Source organism: Rhinopithecus bieti, unplaced genomic scaffold (assembly GCF_001698545.2).
Source record: "Rhinopithecus bieti isolate Rb0 unplaced genomic scaffold, ASM169854v2 scaffold_25748, whole genome shotgun sequence".
Classification (NCBI taxonomy): Eukaryota; Metazoa; Chordata; class Mammalia; order Primates; family Cercopithecidae; genus Rhinopithecus; species Rhinopithecus bieti.
In genome coordinates, this window is record NW_016811783.1 from 850,252 (window position 1) to 871,438 (window position 21,187).

Sequence of the window (21,187 nt, forward strand, 5' to 3'; positions counted from 1 at the left end):
TCACAAGAAGAGAAAACCAAACACCGCATGTTCTCACTCATAGGTGGGAACTGAACAATGAGATCACTTGGACTCGGGAAGGGGAACATCACACATCGGGGCCTATCATGGGGGGGGGGGGGGGGGTTGCATTGGGAGTTATACCTGATAAAAATGACGAATTGATGGGTGCTGACGAGTTGATGGGTGCAGCACACCAACATGGCACAGGTATACATATGTAACAAACCTGCACGTTATGCACATGTGCCCTAGAACTTAAAGTATAATAAAAAAAAAAAAAAGAAAAAAGAAAAATAACATGCAAAATTTTTACTTGAAGAGGTTTTCTAGAATTGATAAACTGTTCCCTGAATGTAAGTTTCACCTATATGACCTCTCTGAGCTCAGTGAGGGTACTGTCTGGGAAAAGCAAAATTATAGGCATTTCTACAAAAAGTGGAATGGTCTCAAAAACCCAGTAGATGACTTTGGGCCCACACTTCAGAAAGTGTAGAAAGAACTCTAGCACAATGGTTCTTAAATTTTGCTGTGCTTTAGAATTCCCTAAGAATTTCCCCAAAATGTGGGGATTAGAATTTTCCCCAGAGATATGAATTTAGTTGGTCTGGGGTCTGGCCTGGGCATCAGGAGTTTCAAAAGCTCCCCAAGTGATTCTAATGTAGCAAAGAATGGAATAACAGCTGCTCTAGTATTACATGACCATTGACTGATAAAGTTCTTAGAACCTGTAGCATCCATTTGTTGGTTGTACGCAACTTCAGTTTTTTTGGTCATGAAATGGTATCTAGAGGAACTCCTTAGCTAAGTAAATCTGCTTTTAGAAATCTTTAAAATTATCTTCTGGAGTATATTGTTAAAACATTTTTGAAGCATTAAAATTAGTACAAAGGAGGTAAAATGAGAAAAGCAAGCTATTTATTAAATTACAAGAAACAGCAATGGAGATAAGTAAATGAAAGGCCACAATTACAGTTATCCTTATTAAAGCAATAATTGGCAAATACAGAGGAAGAAGATTGTTATGTTAACTACAAGAGAGCTGAACTTCAGAAAAGTTAAAGATTGAACATTGTAATAAGCATTTTCAAAATGTCATAATGTAAAGGGGAGAAAGGCCCCTGTGCTTGGAAGAACAGTCTAATTTCTGCTTGCTTGCTCTGCAACAGTCACTGATAATAGAAAGCAGTGATGCTAAGGATATACAGCGAATGAGATATGACCCTTACATATCCTAGCTTTCTACTCCTCCCTGTGTTTAGAATCTTTCACTACCCAACATAAAGAATACTCAGTAAAGAAAGTTTCTGGGAACGGGGTAAGTGTTTAAAATCACCTGAAAACAAAATAAACATATACATCAAAGAATCACTGCAGCTGTAGAGAACTCTACACTGCAGTGACCAGGGCACCAGTACTGGTCCCAACAAGTTTAGTTAGGAAGCGCAGTCAGTGCCCTGCTGAAAAGAAAGAATAACCACTGTATGCGAAAGAGAGACAGTTTAGCTTTCAGCAGTGGTGGGGTGGGGGGAGGGGGAGAAGACTTTGGAGGACTAAGTGGCAACGTTTTGGAATGGCCAGAAAGGAACCTCGAGCATAGAGTGACAGAAACGAAATAATACAAAGAATAAACATTGTGGTAAAAAAAAAAAAAAAAAAGACAAAGATACGTTCTTATGTCTATTTTGAAGACTGTCATTTGTTACCCAAAAAAACTAAAGGTATCTTCCACTTAATACTCATATTTTGATTAGTATTTTAACTTGTACACATTTTGCTATACAGTTTGCTCACCAATTTGAAGCCCATCGCAAGACAATCAATGAAACTGAAACTTAGCTGTGGCAAGCACCCCAATATCCATCAATTGTTGTGACATCAAAAATGAAATGAAAACTACTAGAAATTAGGTAATAAAAACACATATTTCAAACCTTGTAAAAAATGGCCAAAAAAAAAAAAAAAAAAAAAAAAAAAAAACTATAGCCAAATGAATTGGTTAGGAAATAAAATACATTGAAAACAAAATAACTAAAGCTTTCAACAAAGAGGCCAGAAAAAGCACAATAATATTCAGGGTTTCATTCTTTGTCTTCCTTCAGACTCCATCCCTGATGACATGAGTCATCAACTCTAACTCATGTAAATACTTCACACACATCTGTCAGCTTTTGTAGCACTTCTGCTTCCCACTGTCACTTCCTTAGTTCAGATACTTCTTCTCGAAGAGCTTACTGAAGGAAACTTATAATTGGCTTCTTGGTCACCAATTTCTACCTATTTCAAAGATAATTTCTGTGCTCACCAGAAAAAAAAAAATGATGAACTTTTCTAAAGGATGTAGTAGAAATCTAGAACTGTAGAGCTATTTGGAAGCATGTCCCCAGGCTGGAGATTAAATTTGGTATATGTGTCAGCTCTCCTTAATAAAATTTCAATACAAAAAAATCAACATTTCCAAGTGAAATTTGACATAAGAATAGCTAAGATATTTTTGAAAAGAATAATGAGTGAACACTTGTTCTACTAGATAGCAAAACAGAATAATTAAAACAGCATGCTATCAATGTAGAACTATAAACATAGATCAGTTTTTAATCTAATCAAGAGTCCATATGGATATAAAAGTATAATTAGAAATGTAATATACAACAAAGGTGGCATTTTAAATCAGTGAGTAAAGATGAATCATTAAATAATTGGTGTTTAGATAGTTGGCTATCAATTTAGAACAATTTAGCTCATATCACTCATTAAAATAAGTTCCAGATGGCTACAGAACTACATTTTAGAAGAAATATGAATAATATATACTATTTTAAAAGAATTAGGTAGGTTTATTTGCAGAGATACCATGTATCATTTTGAAGTTTGTGCTTTACAAAAATGATCCATGACCAGAGATCCAAATGAAGTGTGACATCCAGCTTTGCCTCTGCTTGTCAAGCTGTATGCTGTGATTCAGAAGGGAGTCTTTTCCTAATTTGTCCACTTGTAGTAGGAGCAATATGCACTCTGCCACCAGAAGGAGGCACCTTTTTCTAACTAGCACAAAGGACTTATATGCCAGCAGCAACCTATAAATAGAAGTTAGTAGTAAATAGTCGATTTGTACATACATAAATGCTTTTTTTACACAAATGGTTGCTGTAGACTGAATGTGTCTGCTCAAAATTCATATGTTGAGGGCCTAACCCTCAATTTGACAGTATTTGGAGATGTAGCCCTCACAGTGGGAGTCATGCCCTTATAAGAAGAGACACTCAAGTACTTGCTGACTCTCTCTCTTCACCATGTGAAGTCACAGCAAGATGGCCCCACTCTGCAAGCCAGGAAGAGACCCCTCACCAGAACCTGACCATGCTGGCACGTTGATCTTGGGTTTCTAGCCTCCAGAATAGTGAGAAAATAAATTTCTGTTGTTCAAGTTACCCAGTCTATGATATTTTGTCATGATCACCCAGGCTAACTAATACAGTGGTATTATATTGTTAAATGTATTGTGATTTTTGTTGCTGTTCTTAAACTTGATTTTACATAGGTACATACAAAATAGATAGCATGTATGTGTATGCATTTAAAAACAATAAAAGTAATGACTTTTAGAGAAGAGACGACATGAGGGTAGTGGTTAAGGGCACTTTTGCTTTAACTTTAATTTTATAATAATGTCCTCATTTTACGTTTTACTTAGAATATTTTAAAATATTCATTTAAAATGTACCTATATATGTACTACATAAAATCTTTAAGAACAGCAACAAAAGCACAACATCTTTTTTTTTTTTTTTTTTTTTTTGAGATGGAGTCTCGCTCTGTCATCCAGGCTGGAGTGCAATGGTATGATCTCAGCTCACTGCAACCCCAGCCTCCCAGGTTCAAGCAATTCTCCTGCCTCAGCCTCCTGAGTAGCTGGGATTGCAGGTACCTGCCACCAGGCCTGGCTTAAAAAGCACAATACATTTAATAATATAGTAACATTGTATTAGTTAGCTTGGGCCATCATGACAAAATACCATAGACTGGGTGACTTGAACAACAGAAATTTATTTATTCACTATTCTGGAGGCTAGAAGCCCAAGATCTAGGTGCCAGCATGGTCAGGTTCTGGTGAGGGCTCTCCTTCTGGCTTGAAGTGTGGCCTTCTTGCTTTAATATTTTGAGAAAAAATACGTTAGTATTTCATGATGTAAAAGTCAATTGATAGAAATCACTTATATTTAATGAATACTTACTGTGTTCCAGGCAGTGAATATGTTACATTCAATGTATCATTTGATCCTTGCAACAATCTTAAGAAGTAGATACTGTTTATATCCTCAATGTACAGATGAGGAAACTGAAGCACAGGGAAGTTAAATAACTCATCCAAAGTTCACACAGCTATAAAGGATAGAGCCAGTATTCTAATGTCAGCCAATTCTAGAGCCTTCCCTCTTAATCTCAATGGCATGTCGAGAAATAAAAATAGGGTATTAGGAGGTTAGTGGAAACTTGGGCAAAAACAATTTTGATAAAATGAAGAGGGCAAAAGACATATTCTAATAGACTGAGAAGGTAAATGTAATTAATAAAACAATTCTATGTCTTTTTTTAATGTTGAACCACATGAAATTGCCAATACTCAACCATTTAGACCTACAAAAATGGAATTTTATGTGGTTCAACCTAATATAATAATTTTATATATTAATTTTTTTTTTTTTTTTTTTGCAAGATGGAGTCCGCTCTGTCGCCCAGGCTTGGAGTGGGCGTGGCGGCGATCATTGGCTCACTGCAAGCTCCGCTCCGCGGCGTCAAAGGGGGGGGGCCATTCTCCTGCTCCAACCTCCCGAGTAAGTGCTGGGACTAACAGGTGCCCACCACCTACGCCCAGCTTAATTTTTTTGTATTTTTTTTTTAGCAGAGCAGGGTTTCAGCTGTGTAGCCAGGATTGATCTCGACTCCCTGAGCCGTTTCGTGATCCGGCCTGCCTCGGCCCTCCCCCCAAACAGACAGGCGTTGAATGTTGTTTTAAGAAATATAATCTTAGAATTTAAAATAGAAAAGGGAAGTAAATGACAGAAGTTTTCAAACCCTCAAGGATATGTGTGTGTGTTCTGAACACAGATCTGGAAACTGCTTCAAGCCAGCATATTTTGATATGGAAAAAAAGTGTCCGTAGTTAAAATATCAAACACAAGGTTTATGAATTGTATTTCAGTAGTACAGAAAAATGTTTTAACCAATCAACCAAATTTCTTAGTGCTATGTAGTTATGAAAGAAGACAACTTCTGGTTACTATCAAAAGCAAAACCTATCAGTAATTTTGTATGTTGAACTCTATCTCCCTAAGTCACAAAACGAGGAATATACTTCTATAATATTATAAAACGTTTTCTGAGAATTATATCTCTTACATATACTGACATTTTAAAGGCCTTTTTCAGTGATTTTCCATTGGCAAATAAGCATTGGACTCAATTATCTGAATCTACAGTATTTTAACATAAGAGTTGAACAAACAGATCATAGGCCCTTAGAAGTTGATTAACTCTGTCCTCAGAAGTTATCCAGTTCAATTTTACAGAGGACAAAACAGAGCCTGTGGAGGTGAAATGACAGACTTTCCCAAGGTCATATAAAATTCAAAGAAGAGTCAAGACTGAAACCTCGGTCTCCTGGCTCCTAGTCTTTAGTGCTCTTTTTAGTATCTTATAATATGCCTATTTTTTTCTGTTGCGTAATGCAGATTAATCTGATTTTCCTTTTCTTCTTTTGCAACTGAAGTTCTGAATCAGCTAATCTTGATAATTATTGGGACAGGAAGCAAAAGCTGAAATGACTCTGTAATCAAAGAAGCTCCCTGACTATGAGGGGTAATTTTAGTGGAAGCCTGTCTCCTAATGCTGGAACTACATATCTGTTCTGTTTTCCCCATTCCTTTTAATTTCTGTGGCTCTCTTTCGTTTTGCTAGGATAGCTTTACACTGATCAATCTGCCTTTGCCTTGCCCTTTAGTATTTAGCTGTTTGGGAATTCTTATCCACCTCCTTGTTTCTGACCCATGGCCTCTATCCACTTAGGTCTTGGTTTGTGTTTGTTAATCTGGGTTCTCATTGATGGCTTCACCTTCTAACCATTAGCCCTGGCTTTGCTATATTCTCAGTTCTCTCAGTAATAGATTATACTAAACTCTAAAATCCTGAGCTACCTGGGAAATAATGTACATTTTGTCCAGGAAATCCTTAGGAATGCTTAGTATCTATTTGAAACTCCAGATTCAATCTACAACCTCAGTGATTAGAGTTTGAGATAACAGTCACATGGGTCACAAAGGAAGCTTCCTAGATACAAGTAAACCTCATTGTATCCAATGGTTATGCCTTCCAAAGTTATATGTAAGTCTGAGGGGCAATTTTCAAGATAGGTTTTATTTGTTATAGCAATTTTAGGTTCCGAGTGAAATTAAGCAGAAAGTATAGAGTTCCAGGAAATCTTTTTAGAGTGACTAAGGTAAATATACCAGGGAAGCTCACTATTTAAAGGAAATTTACTGTGATTTATGTTATGAAATGAGAGCTCTCTCTTCTTTATCTTTTGTGAAAATCACTAAGGAGCTAGCTAAATTAGATAACTATGTCAGTTATCAGTGTAACGTCTCACAGCTCCACCCTTCATTGTCTGCTCTCTGAAAATGGAGGTGGACCCTCTATCTGTCCCTTGCCACTGGCAAAATATTAAGCTGTGTCAGAAGAGGGTGCTTGAAGGACACTGCAGAGGAAGGGGATTTCCTTCCTGGTTCGTGAGTTTATGCCTTCTTGTTCATACTGTACAGCTGCCAGCAGCACGTGTAGGGGACACAAGTGTTGCTGTGTCCATGGAGTTCCAATGGTGCACTGATGGTCAGTCCCATCAAATTTCAAAGGTACTTCTATGGTCAGATTTCCATTGAGCCTTGCAAGCATCTCAATAATTGGCTTCCAGCTTTGGCCTGCCTGCACCCAAGTTGGGTGTTCCCTGTTTGCCTAGTGACTATTGAGCTAGCTCTGTCTTAATCCACCCGAGAACTTCACCATTCAGAGGGTCATGACCATAGCTTCTACGGTAAGGTGTGAATCCCAACCATGGAGAGGGCTCCTCAGTTCCAAATTTGGTTCTTCCATGGGAACCCTCCTTAAGTCCTAGGGTATTCTTTAGCATGCTATTTATCTCTTTATATAGAAAGGATTTCCTGTTAGAGTTTATCATGCTTTCTCTTAAACTTTCCCTGTTCAAATTACTATATGTTTTTTGTCTCCTAATCGACCCTAACTGATACAGTAACTTTGGAAAAAATAACTTAAATCTCTTATTGTACTTACATGTAAAATGAGGAGACTAGGCTACTTGATCTCAAATATCCTTTCTAGGTCTAAAACTACATATTTCTAGGAAATTCCAAATTTTTTTCATGTATTGGGCATGCCCTAAGTATGCTATAATAAACACCACACAGCACTGTATAATTGTGTACTGTCTTCCCCAGCCTCTGTCACAGTAAATGGGTTTTCCTTCTTATTTGAATAACTTTTTTCTCCTTCTGGGTCAAGAGATAGTTACAGCAGCAGCCAGTATCATTTTATGCACACGGTGGGTAATCAAATACTATCAAATCCTCTGTGAGGGTTTTAACTAGGAAGCTATCTAAGGAACAAAATGAAAAACCGGAGGTTAATGTATGAATATGAGAATTTAAAATGCATTATAGATATCGTTGTATTCATTTGTGAATATAAATATTGAAAGGATACATTAAGTACAGAAAAATGGTCCCTCTGATATTATTTATTCTAACACATTACAAAAGACTCCATTCACCACCTCCATTTCCACACAATTTTAAATTTTCTTTTACCTTTCTCTGTCTTTTAGTGACTGTTCAGCCATTAATTTCTTCAGTTCTTCTAGACGCTGAAGATCTCTCATTTCCATTTCTTGCCACTTCTGTTTTTTCTTAGCCCAGTATTTTTTAATCTATTGTATAAATGTTACATAAAATTTAAATTAACAACAGATATGTAAAAATGAGGGGAAAAGCCATAACCATATCCACTGGTTCATATTACAAAATTGAATTTAAAGGGCACTTCATCTTTTTTGTTTCATAGATATGCTTATAATATATTGGCAACAGAAAAATAAATTAAAACACGAAGGTAGATGCCCTGAGAAACTGCAAGGTTTAACAATTTCTGCAATGAATGGAAATATAACTTGTGCTGAGACCTAAGGTTTAATCTATGGTTAAAATAATCAACTTTCCAGAGAACCACAATAAAAGTATGTTATTGTCTCTAAAGTATATGATCTAGCTGTTACTCAAGAATATTTTTATCTTCTTATGGTAATGCAGTCTTTAACAAATATAGCATTAAAACTATTTTTATTTTAAAAGCATTAGTTTATTTATGCTAATGGACAGCAGGATGTTGAAAGCTTTATGCTTCTGAGGAAGTGGCAGGAGATAGGTGGGAGGAAGGAGAAAAAGAGCAAATTAGCAGGGTTGTGGTATATAGTACTTCTGACTTATGTGGTAAAATAAAGGTCAGGCTTATCAAGTGCAAAAAGGTGAAAGCAGTGTTAATAGTAGGCCTGTTTTACTTCCCTTTTCCAGAAATGTAAGCAAAATGAGAAAACCAGAAGTAGGTATGAGCTATTTTCAGGGAGCTGAAACCCTTATTCAGGATTTCCCAGTGGGGTGAGACAATGAATGTTTATTTGACAGAGGCCCATTCCACCACTCTGGCCTGCCATGTTGTCCCTGGGTCAAGAGACTGGCTCTTGAAGGGGAGTACCTCAATGGTACATAGTGAGTGACTGGCAGCAGGGGGTCTGTTGTAGAGGCTGGGCTAGCCCTACCCCCAAGGTGGCATTTCCTCTTCTGAGACAGAGGTGAATAGGAAAATCTAAGTGGTTTCCTGACTTGCCAACATGGTCTCTGATTTCTGGGAGAATCAAAAGAAGCATCCCAAGCACCATCGCCATAAACATAGCAACTCTGCAGCCACAAGAGCAACATCTGCTCAATGTTTAATGAATAACTAAATAAGCCCAATGTGCAGTGATATCCACTCCAGATATGACAGAGCTCTGGATTTAGAGAGAACAGAGATAAAGCTAGAAAGGCAGCAGCACCCAAGATGGAGCGTGACAGAGAGGGTGGGTGCAGGAGAGAGAGGAAACATTGATTGACAAGGAGAGTTCTAGAGTCCTAACTGATAAATGCCAAGGAATTCTATTAATGACAGACACGGAAATGTTAGCAATGATTATGTCATCTCCATCTGGGAATTATAAACAAGCTTTATCTTATTCTTTTCTGTATTACCTTATTTTTGCAATGAATCATATTTCTTTTATAATCAGAAAAAAATTAAGCTACTTCAAAACAAGTTTTTTTAAAAGAACAGATATGAAATCAAAGAGCATTTTTCTCTGGGTTAAAACAGACCAATAATATTTCCTTACTCCCAGCACTGGCCTTGCAGAAAGTCAGTGGCTCTTTTGCAGACAATCCCTTGACCACAAGCAGAGTAACCCTGGGTTGCTGGCATCCTCAGATTTCTGACACCACTTGGTCACTTGATACACTATCCTGTGCAGGCCCTAGACGTATGTTATACCTGGAGCTTTCTGCAATCTCAAGACCAATTATTTCCATCTTTGACTCTCTGTTACCTTCAGGCATTGCTATAGTATAAGTGTGCTCTCTCTCTCTCTCCCTCTCACTTGCTTTCTCTCTCGATCTAATCCTTTTCAGTGCTTTCTACTGAGCCCTCTGGAACCCCTGTGTCATCATATGTAAAACTCCCTACATCTTTAACCTTCAGAAAACTATTTCGTTGTTTTCACTGAAATTCTCTGGAGTGAAGGATACTCATATTCTGATATCCCATGTGCCATTTGGCTGGGGAATAGCTTGGGCATTTTCCTCATTGTTAACTGCCTATTTCAGGCCATTATGATATGTAGAATTCTTTCTCCCTTTGGTGTCAACACCACATGGATATATCACCCTCTACCTGTTGTTTTCATTGGCATGTGTAAATTTCCAAGTCACTCCCAAATTTTCATCAAGAATTCAGATACTTTAGTCACAGTCTTCTTAAACACAGGCAACTTCGGCCTGTCTGAATGCCCTTCCAACCTTCCTAGACAACTTCAGCATCTGTCTGAATGCCTTCCAAACTGTTTTTCTCATAATTCAATGACTTCCTCCATTCTAGGGAACTTTCTCTTCCTCCAGAATTCTATTATCATTGAAAACAGTTCCAACTGGGAAATCCTGAATTATAGCAATAGACTCTGTGACCAGAACCTACCCTCCCCATTTCCCATCATCCTCTGGTCTCCAGTTATATAATGCTATTTCCCTAGTACATCTCTCATCATAAAGCTTTGCTAATCAATATACTTTTCTTCTCTCCCACTAGGCTGCAAGAATTGTGATATATTCAGCTAAAGTATCTAAAACATAGCATGTACTTAATACCCATTTGATTGATGACATAATTGTAGGAACTAGTACTAAATTTATGGTTTCAATTGAATCTTCAATGACAATAAGCATTCCATTTGTGAATTCCTGGACAATGCCTCTCAATTTCTCATAGTGATATGCTAAAACCTGTTCACTATGTTCAGCTCCATACCTGCTGCTATTTCCTCACTTTCATCAGAGCAAATAGAAGCTCTACAAGATACCTTTCTTAGTGTTCAGCCCATCAGAAGAAGAGGTATTCTTCCTTCTGTTCAAGACTAATGCCTCACCTGGGCTGCAGATCCCATTCCCAATTCCACCTTCTTCATAGCCCCTCTCCTCATCTGTCTCCTCCTCTCCCCTGTACCTTCAGCTTCTTGCTCTTTGCTGCTTCCTTCTCACATGGAATTAAACATAATTTTATCCCATTACAATAATTCATAAATTCTTTAGAACCCCAAGATTGTAGCATCATACATTTCATTATTTCTCTTTGGGCAGGCATCTTAGCCTACTTGCTTTTTCCCATGTGCACATCTTCTATTTCACTCCTCACCCATGGTATTCCTACCTCTGTACTCCACTCCAAAGTCACTGCTCTCACTAGTGAGTTCCAAAGTATCAGATCAAATATCCTTTTCCATCATGATTTTACTTGATGTCTCTGTGTATTTGATTCTATTAACCCTTACCTATAGCATTAAACCATTATTGACTTTGGGACTTTGACATTCATTTGTTCAACAAGTATTTGTTGAGCACATGATACTGGTACTTAAAAAGAAATAAAGCCTCTGCCTTGTGGAACTGAGACTTTCTAGAAAGGGAGACAGATAGTAAATGAATGAATGAATGGAATATTACATGTTGTATTAACCTCTAAGAAGGGGATAAGTAGAGTGATGGTTTAGAAAAATTTGAGTAGAATTAGTGGAAGGTATCTTTCAAATGTCTTAAATAGGACATTTGGATGACATGACATTTGTTTGAAAACCTGGTAGATGAGAGTGAAACACCCATGGGAAGAGATAAAGGGGAGTACATTGGGAAGAGGGTGCAACAGCATTGGATGGGGAAGACCTCACATATGTTGAGAGCTGGGAAGAGGCCAGGGAGCTGGAGCAGGTGGCATAGGTTAAGATTAGAAGCAAGATTGGAGAACTGCATGGGGGTTAGATGATTTGGCCAGGATTTAGTTCTAGAAACATGGAAAAACCATTGAAGAGACTAAAGCAAACAGTAGCATGATCTGACTTATATTTTAAAAAGAGAGCTCTGGATATGAAGTGGAGCATGGGTAGTAGAGAAGCTAAGGAGAAACATGGAGACCAGATAGAAGGAAAAGGCAATGCTGGTCCCTGGACTCAGGAGATGGATTCAAGTGTTCAGATCTGAGATGTGCTTTTGAGTAGAATCAGAGGGCTCATTGAGAGATTCCAGGAGGGCTCACTGAGAGATTCCATGTGAAGATTGGAGGAAAGACTAATCAAGGACAATTCCTAGGTTTTTTGCTTGAACAGCTGGTTGAATGGTGATACTAGTAACTGAGATAGAAGATTGGGAGAATAATAGGCTTGGAAAAGGAAGAAAATTGGGAGCTCAGTTTTGAACACATAACACTTGACAGGCCCATAAGACCTCTAAGTGGAGGGGCCAGACGAACATCTGAAGGCACAGATGGGTGGCTTAGGGGAGAACTCAGTGCTGGAGACCTAAATTAAGGAGATAGCCACATAAACAGTATTTGACACAAGAGGACTGGATGAGGTCTCCAGGATGAGGATGTAAACAGAAAAGAGAATGTGGTTATGCACTCTCATGCTTATTTGCTTTTCTGCACAGCTTTCTCTACTAGAATGACTTAATTTCCCTCTTCCACCTGTCAAACTCACTCTATCTTTAAGATCAGAACAAATGCCTCCTCCTTGAATCTTCTCCTGAGCTCTCTAGAAAAACGGTAGCTCCATCCATGGCACTCCAATAGCTTACAGTTTATGACCCTCCTTTCTTTGACTACCTGCATTCCTTTACTTTTTTCATGAGGTTCTGCCCCTGGATCTTTACCAATATATTTGGGCATTTACTACATGCCTGGGAAGTTCTGCCCTGCCTTATTGCTTGGTAAATCCTTTCTATCCATCCTTTAAAGACTCAGTTTTAGCATTGCCTTCTCAGCCTTTCTCCCTCTCCTCTCCTTCAGACATAGCTAGCTGTACCTTCTAAGGCATTATTTGTGTATTCTTAGCATAGCATTTCCCATATTAATCTGCATTATTTATCTTTGTATCCTTAGTACATTGTACCATGTCTAACACATAAGAGGGTACAATTGTTCACTCTTAGGTGACTGGAAGCTTCTTCTGGTCTCCCGTCCAAGAATAACAAAGTTGTTCATGGGAACCAGGAGAGCAGTTTTCTTTTCAGGATGGTAAAGGCCGAACTAAGTACTTCCTAAGGACAGTTCCATTCACTTTTCATCAATTAATTCATCCTATAATGTATGTATCAAGAATTATTAGCTTTGCAAGCCTCAAACTGAAGTAAAGACTGAGGGTATTTAACTAGTCCTTTGGGACATTTGTTGAGACAGAGATTTGAAATGCACTGATTGCTGAAGGATTCTTACTATGTTCCAATGATAGAAGAATCAGAAAGTCCGCATATGATAGGAGTTGAATTTATAGCTTGTCTCTTTACTTCCACATGAAGTTTACAGAAAAACACAACAAGCACTCATTATCCCCTATCTCCTCTTATTATTATAGTTCTGATTTGTATTGAATGCAAGATGTTTATTTTCACAATCCCACATTTTGTTCATTTTAATAAAGTTAAGCCAGTAAAAGTGTAGTAAATACTGTAGAAATAAAAACTGTAGAAACTATTCACCATGTAGATTTTGGAGCCAAAATAATGTCATGCTACTTTTCAGTCTAAGATCATTTTATATCCTACTTTACTTTTGTAATCTTTCAGATTTGTTTCCGATTAAAACTACACTTGTAAACAGAACATTTATAATATTAGAGTATCTCAAAGTTTAACTTTAAAAAAAACTTGAACCAATATTATACAACCATTAAATTCAACATGAAATAAGAATTTCTTATTTATACATAGGAAGCAGAAAGTTAGGACAAAAGGATTAGAGTAGCAAACAGTTGGTCTCTTATTTCATGCTGTGTGATGTTGAATCTTTGAACACATAGACTTCTGTACATTGTTGTCAGGTCATTATCTCTGACCTGTGACTCAGTCAGAAGGAAGTCATAACACTTAACCAGACTCATAAAAGATACGAAGTTCAAAGCATCCAGTTCCAGTCCCCATAAGCCATTAAGATAAAGCACATTTTTATTCCATTTTCTAGATTCTAATTAGATAGTTCCTTGCATCTTAAAGATATCCTTTTTTAAGGTAGAGAGTAGAATGGTGGTTATTAGAGGCTGGGAAGGGTAAGGGGCAGGGGATGAAGAGAAGTAGTTTCATGCATATAAAACTACAGTTAAATAGAAGGAATAAATTCTAGTGTTCAATAGCACCAGTAGGATGACTATAGTTAATCACAATTCATTGTATATTTCAAAATATCTAGAAGAGAATATTCGGAATGTTCCCAACACAAAGAAATGATACATGTTTGAGGTAATGAATATCCCAATTACCCTGATTTGATTATTACATGTTTTATGCATGTATCAAATATCCCAGGTACCCCAGAAATTTGTACAATCCCTATGCATCAATTATTTAAAAAGATCCCCTTTCTACTTTTGGCCTGGAATATGCAACTCCACACAAAAAGTATGTTTTACGTATAACATAGCATTATTATATGTAAAAACATAACAGGACGTCTTAATAGAAAAGTATGCTTTTTTTACTATAATTTTTTCCCATGCACTTCATTTAGATCAATGATGGTCTCTGTACCCCCTAAAATCACCACCAATTGAAGTATGACCCCTCTTTCTATGTGATCAATTTTACAATCATCTATATTTTGCCACATAATTTTTTACAACTTTGTGTGAACTTCTGAATGGTAAGGAGCATGCCTTGTACCATCATATTTATTTGTATCTAGTATTGCACCTTTCAGATGAGAGACGCAAGGTATACATTTGCTAAACTGACCCAATGAGAAAGAACACAGAAAGATAGCATTACCCAAAATACTCTTCCTATATCAGCTCATATGAATCCAAAAACATCTGGATAGGCAACTGTTCAAACAGTGAGCCAGTTCATTTAGCCAGTTCATGCAGGGGTATAGAGGTGCATTTAATCCCAACAGAGAATGGGGACCTGGTATGTCTCTAGGTCAAATTGCTCATGGAAGACACATTAAAGGTATTCTATGCTTAGTTATTCCTATTCTCAAAACCTTTCAGCCAACATTATCTCTTCTGTAGTTTGATGGTATGCTTCTGTGTGCTTCAACCTAGGACTGCCTTAAGTTTCTGAATAAAAAATTGGCTTCAGGTTGGGTGCAGTGGCTCACACCTGTAATCCCAGCACTTTGGGAGGCCGAGGTGGGTGGAGCACGAGGTCAAGAGATAGAGACCATCCTGGCCAACATGGTGAAACCCCATCTCTACTAAAAATACAAAAATTAGCTGGGCGTGGTGGCGTGCACCTGTAATCCCAGCTATTCGGGAGGCTGAGGCAGGAGAATCACTTGAACCTGGGAGACAGAGATTGCAGTGGGCCGAGATTACGCCATTGCACTCCAGCCTGGGCAACAGAGCGAGACTCTGTCTCAAACAAACAAACAAACAAAATAAATAAAAAAATATGGCTTCAAAAGAATTACCTTCCAGGGCACTTATTATGCAAAGATGGAAAAACTCTCTACATGAGTAAGAAACCAGAGTTAATCCTTGGTTTTCAAAATAGAAAGTCAATTTGGCAACCATCCTGCCTGGTTATTTGAACTTAATAGATCTCCTTTCAGACTGCAATTAAAACTGTTTGCATTTCAGCTACTTATCAGTGCCCTAAACTTGAACATTTTAGCAACCAATCTCCAAGGTGATAAACAAGCTCATCTACCTCTGGCAGGAGGCTAAATTGTCATACTTTTTCTGAAGAATAAATGTTAAAAAATAAAAATAAGAAAATAACTAGCAAAAATCTTAAGAATTAAGAAATAAACTTTTAAGAATTAACAGGCAGGAATCTATGCAAAGATTTATATGCAGGTATGTTCAACACAACCTTAAAAGGGTGAAAAATTGGAAACAATAAAATGATCCCAGATTGCAAGATTTACAAATCCACTATTCTGATGCAACACTATGCAATCACTAAAAATTATGCAGCAGGAAAAAGGGGAAAATATGCAAAATGTTGATCAATGAGAAAAAAATCTCGTTAAAAATAACATATATTGTGTGATTCTAGTTAAAGTTCTTGGATATGTAGAAAAAAGAGTGTAAAGACATCATTAATTTTCTTTTGGCAGTGGTTTAGGATTTCGAGTGATTTTTATTGTATTTTGTATGCTTGTTTGTATTTTCCAAATTATCTACAATGGACATAAAATACTTTATAATTACACAATGGAGCCTTTCAGAGGGTGGAGGGTGGGAGGAGAGAAAGGATGAGGAAAATAACTAATGGGTACTAGGCTTAATACTTGGGTGATGCAATAATCTGTACAACAAACCCCCATGACACAAGTTTACCTATGTAACAAACCTGCGCTTGTACCTCTAAACTTTAAATAAAAGTTAAAAATAATAATAGTAATAACTACAAAAGTATATTGTGTATATTATGTGTAAGTATATTATGACCAGTTTTTATAAAGTCTGGCCAAGGAAATTAATATTTGGGAGGAGCACGTACGGGGCATAGCTATTATTCATTCCTGAAGTTTCCAAATTCTATTCCTGTATCAGGTCAAATGACAAGAATCCTATATATATTTCTATGTAACATTTTTATTTTTTTTATCACCTTGCATGTGGCAGCAGTTTCATTTTCTGTAGAAAAGTTTCAAAGAATTATGATTTAATTTTATGCCACAGGTCTTATAAAGGCTGGTGCAATCTCATAAGAGGATTGACTTAGGCTCTTGTAAAATTTCTACTGAAAATGCTATCCATTGAATGGGTTGTACTCCTCCTCCCAGTGCTGCCAGCTCCTGATCTGCTGGTATGTTCTCTACTATCAGCAAATAAGAGCTAAATGTTTCCCTTTGACTTTAACCATGCTCAATTACAACACCCTTCTTTAGTCTTGGCTTGCTGACATAATGATATTCCCATTGCCTTAATTTCTCATCTTTTGTTCTTTTACTGACTTTCTCTTTTAATGATTCCTAATAGGAAACAGATGGCACACTGAAAATTAGGATAAGTTATGAAGAATGTAATAAGCAGACAACTGACAAAGGAGTGTGGGAATGCAGGGCAACCACAAGGGCTCATGCAGTGCTGGGCAAGGAGGACCGCCGACAGGAGCTGAGACCTCTGGTGAAGGACACAACTGATCAGCAGAACCCTGCAGGATAAGGAGCTGGAGAAACAACTCTCCAAACCCCACACCTCTCCCTCACCTTGATCTCCCATGTTCCACTTTGGCTGAACCAAACCAAAAGCCAGAGGTCAAGGAAGCCATTTGTGAAAACTGCTACGGAGCAGAATAGAGAGTGATACGACTCAGGGAGAAGATATCCAGCACAAGAGTGTTAATGCCTTTTATTATAAATTGTTTGGAAGTAGATGATGTCTATATGCATAAATAAATAACATTAATCTCTTTTAGGTGATGTTCACTTTGGTCACTTATGTGAGCATTTTCCCATAGCAAAGCTTCCCACTCAAATTGGCAATAAGCTATTTTCTGCTGTGATGCAGTCCCATGTCCTTATAACATGATGAGCCAAGAAAGTATTCCTGGGTAAACACATTAGTTATCTCCTCCTTAATTGAAATGCCAGGTGGATTAAAAAATAACTGTCATGTCTTCTTTAGGAGGAAGGTCTGTTTTCAGTATGGGCATTGAAATATTGCATAATGATCATGTCATATGTTGATATTGCTGAAATGAATTTGTCTATAATCTTGTTTAATTTCTCTCGTTTCACTATTCATTAAAAAGGGAGTATATAGACTGAGGATGTTGTATTTCAAAACCTGAAGTGTCAGACAGAGTGAAAAGTGAAAAGTAATCAAACCTGAGTCATTCAATCATGGCTTAGAGCCGAGGTGATTTTTTAAATCATTTAATCCAAACACCTCATTTTACAACTAAGGAGGCAAAATCCACAGAGCTTACATAACTTGCCAAGGTCACTGCTCTTGTGAAGACCTCTCAGGTTGGCATGCTTTCCTCTATGCCATAACATCAAAGGAGAGTAGTATACTTTTCATTCATTGAATTCATTTATTCAACCACTATTTTTGAGTGCCCTGTGCTGGCACTGGGGCTAAAGCAATAAAGAAACTCACAAATTCTCTTTTCTCATGGGGCTTATATTCTAGAAGTGCAAGTGAAGATAGTCAATAAATAGATGTCAGGGAGTGATAAGTGCTAAGGAAAAAATGAAGAGGGATAAATAGATAGTGACAGGGAAAGAGGATGCCATTTTTGTTGGGCCATCAAGGGCTTTCTTTCTAAGATGTCATTTGTGTAGGACCCTGAATGCTGTGCAGGAGTGACTCATGCAGACATCTGGGAGCGCATTATTCCAATCCTGGGCAAAAGGCTTAGGGGGACATATGCTTGAGTGTTCATGGAGTAGGAAGTAGGTTGCTTGGGCTGGAGCTCAACGATGGGAAGAGGGGTAGGATATGAGATCTAAGAGGTATCGGAGCAGAGCAGGGAGGCAGATCACACAGGGCCATGTATGTCCCTGCTAGACCTCTAGATTCTATTCTGAGTAGAATGGGAAGTCATTGACGTGTTTTCTGCCGAGGAGTGACATGATCTAAAGTGAGTTTTAGAATGATCGATCAGCCTGCTGTGTGGGAAACTGATTGGAAAGGCAGAGTGGAAACGGAAAGGGAAGGGGCAGATAAATTAATTAGGAGATTAGGAAGCTATTATAATAGTCCTAATTATATTTTAAAGGTAGAGCCTTCTATCCATGCCAACAGGTAAGGGTATAATGGGGGAAATAGAGGTCAAAGAGGATACCAAGGCTTTTGACCTGAGTGCTAGGGGACTAGATTTCCATTTTCTGAGAAAAGAAAAACTAGGGAAAGAGTATGTTTGGAGAGAAAAGCAAGAATATAGTTTGAGAATATTAGATTTGAGGAGTTACACATGTGAGTTTGGAGTTCAAAAGAAAAGTCCAGGCCAGAGGTATGAATTAGTATTAGGAAATAAATGGTATATGAAGTCATATGGGTTGGTTGAGATCACTAGAGAGTACACATACTGAGAGGACTGACCCCCCCAGGAGACTCCAAAGCTTAGAAGATGGAATGGTGAGGAGGATTCATCCAATTTTACTGAGAGGAAGATACCAGTAAGACAGAGGAACAAAGAAACAGTGGCTTCCTAGAAGCCAAGGGAATCAAGTTTTCCAAGGAGGAGGCAGTGATCAATTCTATCATAATAATTCAAGTAAGGTGAGGACAAAGAATTGATGACTGAAATACAGAGGTAAGTAATGACACTGGCAAGTGCAACATTGCTAGAGTGGAGGGACAAAATGGTTCAAGAGGGAATGGGAGAAGAGAAGCTGGAGACACTGTGTATAGGCCAAGGAATGATGAGATTTTCTGAAGGGGGGATGTGGGATCGAGGGAGGATAGTTTATAGATGGAGGTCATAATGGTGTATTTTTAGGGTACCTGGAAAGAGCTAGAAAAAGCGGGGGTGGTGGTGGGAGAGAAATTGGGATAACCTTGAGCAGGAGAAAGGGGATAGGATTCCACACACAAATGGAGGGACTAGCCTTAGACAGGAGCATGACATGTCATGCACTGTGAAAAAAGTAAGGGGAGGGGGGTACAGATTCTGAGAGGTGGGCAGATGTCATATTGGAAACCTGTGGAAATTCTCTTCTTGTGAAATATGATGTCAGTAGGAAAAGAAATCACACCAAAATCGTTACATTTTCTTCAGTCCACTTAACAAAAGAATGGCACCAAGGAGGCAATGAAGAAGGTATTTTTTATCTATTCCATAACACATGTCTTGATACTTCAACTATGATCAAATTATAATGCTCTGGTTTCCTGTAAAGTGTTTAGACATCATAATTCATTATCCCAGGGAGAAGAATCTTAAACGAATTTTAAGAAGCATAGGGAGACAGACATAGTAAGCAGTGTGGACTTTTAGAACACAAAAGAAATTCTACTAGAAAGCAGGCAGGCACCAACAAAGAGTTTTAGGATTATCAATTACCTATCCATTGAATAGTTCTGAGTAAACCAGGACAGGACCAAAGCCATTAAAGTAACCCAAAAGTAAATAGTTTGAAACTGAAATTTCTCAAAATTAGTTAATCACAAATTTAACAGCACATAGCAATCATGATGATGGGGAGCATAGCACAGTGTCTAAAATCAGACCGGTCAGATCACTCAGGTTCAAATCCTCACTGCACACTTAATGTTCATGTGACTTCGGGGAAATTATATAACCCCTATGTACCTCAGTTGCTTCATTTATGAAATGAGGATCATATTAGTATCTACCCCTTAGGGCTGTTAAGAAGATTAAATGAACATGGAATACTGCCTTGCACATAGCAAGTACTGTTTATGTATCTGTTAATTAAATCAAATCCCTATGAATAATCAAGACCTAGCCAGAAAGTATAGTCAAAAATTTATACCTGGAGGTAAACTCAAGATTCTTTCTCTAAAACTGTCTAATGGGAAATCTTTCCCAGAAAAACAAATATATCTGGCTCCTGATTATCCAGGCTTCTCTCACCCTCTCTCTTTCTGGGTTTTGCTTAAAACTACATCCTGACAGAGAGTAGAAAGATTCTACCAGCTTTTCTACCTTTTAAAAAGATGCTCTACTGGAAGTTTTTATTTTTACAAGACAGCTGAAACCAGAAAAGTGAGCTTCTTGGATTACCATTCTATCATCTGTGGGTTACCACCACACGTTTTCTGTTACCTGTTGACTCATATACTGTACCAAGAGTTGACCGTATGCTCAGTCTCATGTTAGAAGGTGAAGGTTAATTTAAGTTAATTTAAAGTTAATTTAAGTTAATAAGGTTAATTTAAATTAATAAGTTAATTTAATAATATTTATTTCTAAATTTTAATAACAAGGCAAGGAACGTTATGAACGTTTAAAAATTAGATGATCCCTAGTTTATTTCTTCTGCATAATTAAACCTCCTATTCTACTTACTTTCTTTACACATACAATAATACTAAAAGAACCAATATTACATCTTCAGAAAATAAGGTCTGAATCCCAGTTTATTTTGGAGTCCTGTCCACAAAAAATACATGCTATCTTCTCCTTTTGACTATTATATTATCCTGATAGTTAATTTACCAATTAGGTTTCTTTTTTTAGTTCCCATATTTGGAGTACTCCATCAGATTCCCAAAGAAAAAGACTAATAACTAAATAAAAAATACTCCCTTAAACTTTGCAAGATCACATGTCTAGGAGTTATTAATTGAAAGAATCACAAAAGGGAGGGTAGGAAGCAGTTCATCAGAGCAGCCCTCAGCCAAGCAGGGACACTT

The 21,187-nt window shown here is 37.5% G+C and overlaps 1 protein-coding gene across 3 annotated transcripts in view; it reads right to left on the minus strand.

The window, feature by feature from the left end:
* Positions 1-21,187, minus strand: part of CCDC148 (coiled-coil domain containing 148) — a 197,359-nt gene that overhangs the window by 48,748 nt on the left and 127,424 nt on the right. For 2 of the 3 annotated variants that reach the window (XM_017895088.1, XM_017895089.1), the window contains exon 11: positions 7,878-7,996. In XM_017895088.1, coding sequence (XP_017750577.1) covers positions 7,878-7,996 — 119 coding nt within the window. Of the gene's footprint in view, positions 1-4,063; positions 4,150-7,877; positions 7,997-21,187 lie in introns of those variants that run through there. The other variant, XM_017895087.1, reaches the window with a different exon arrangement.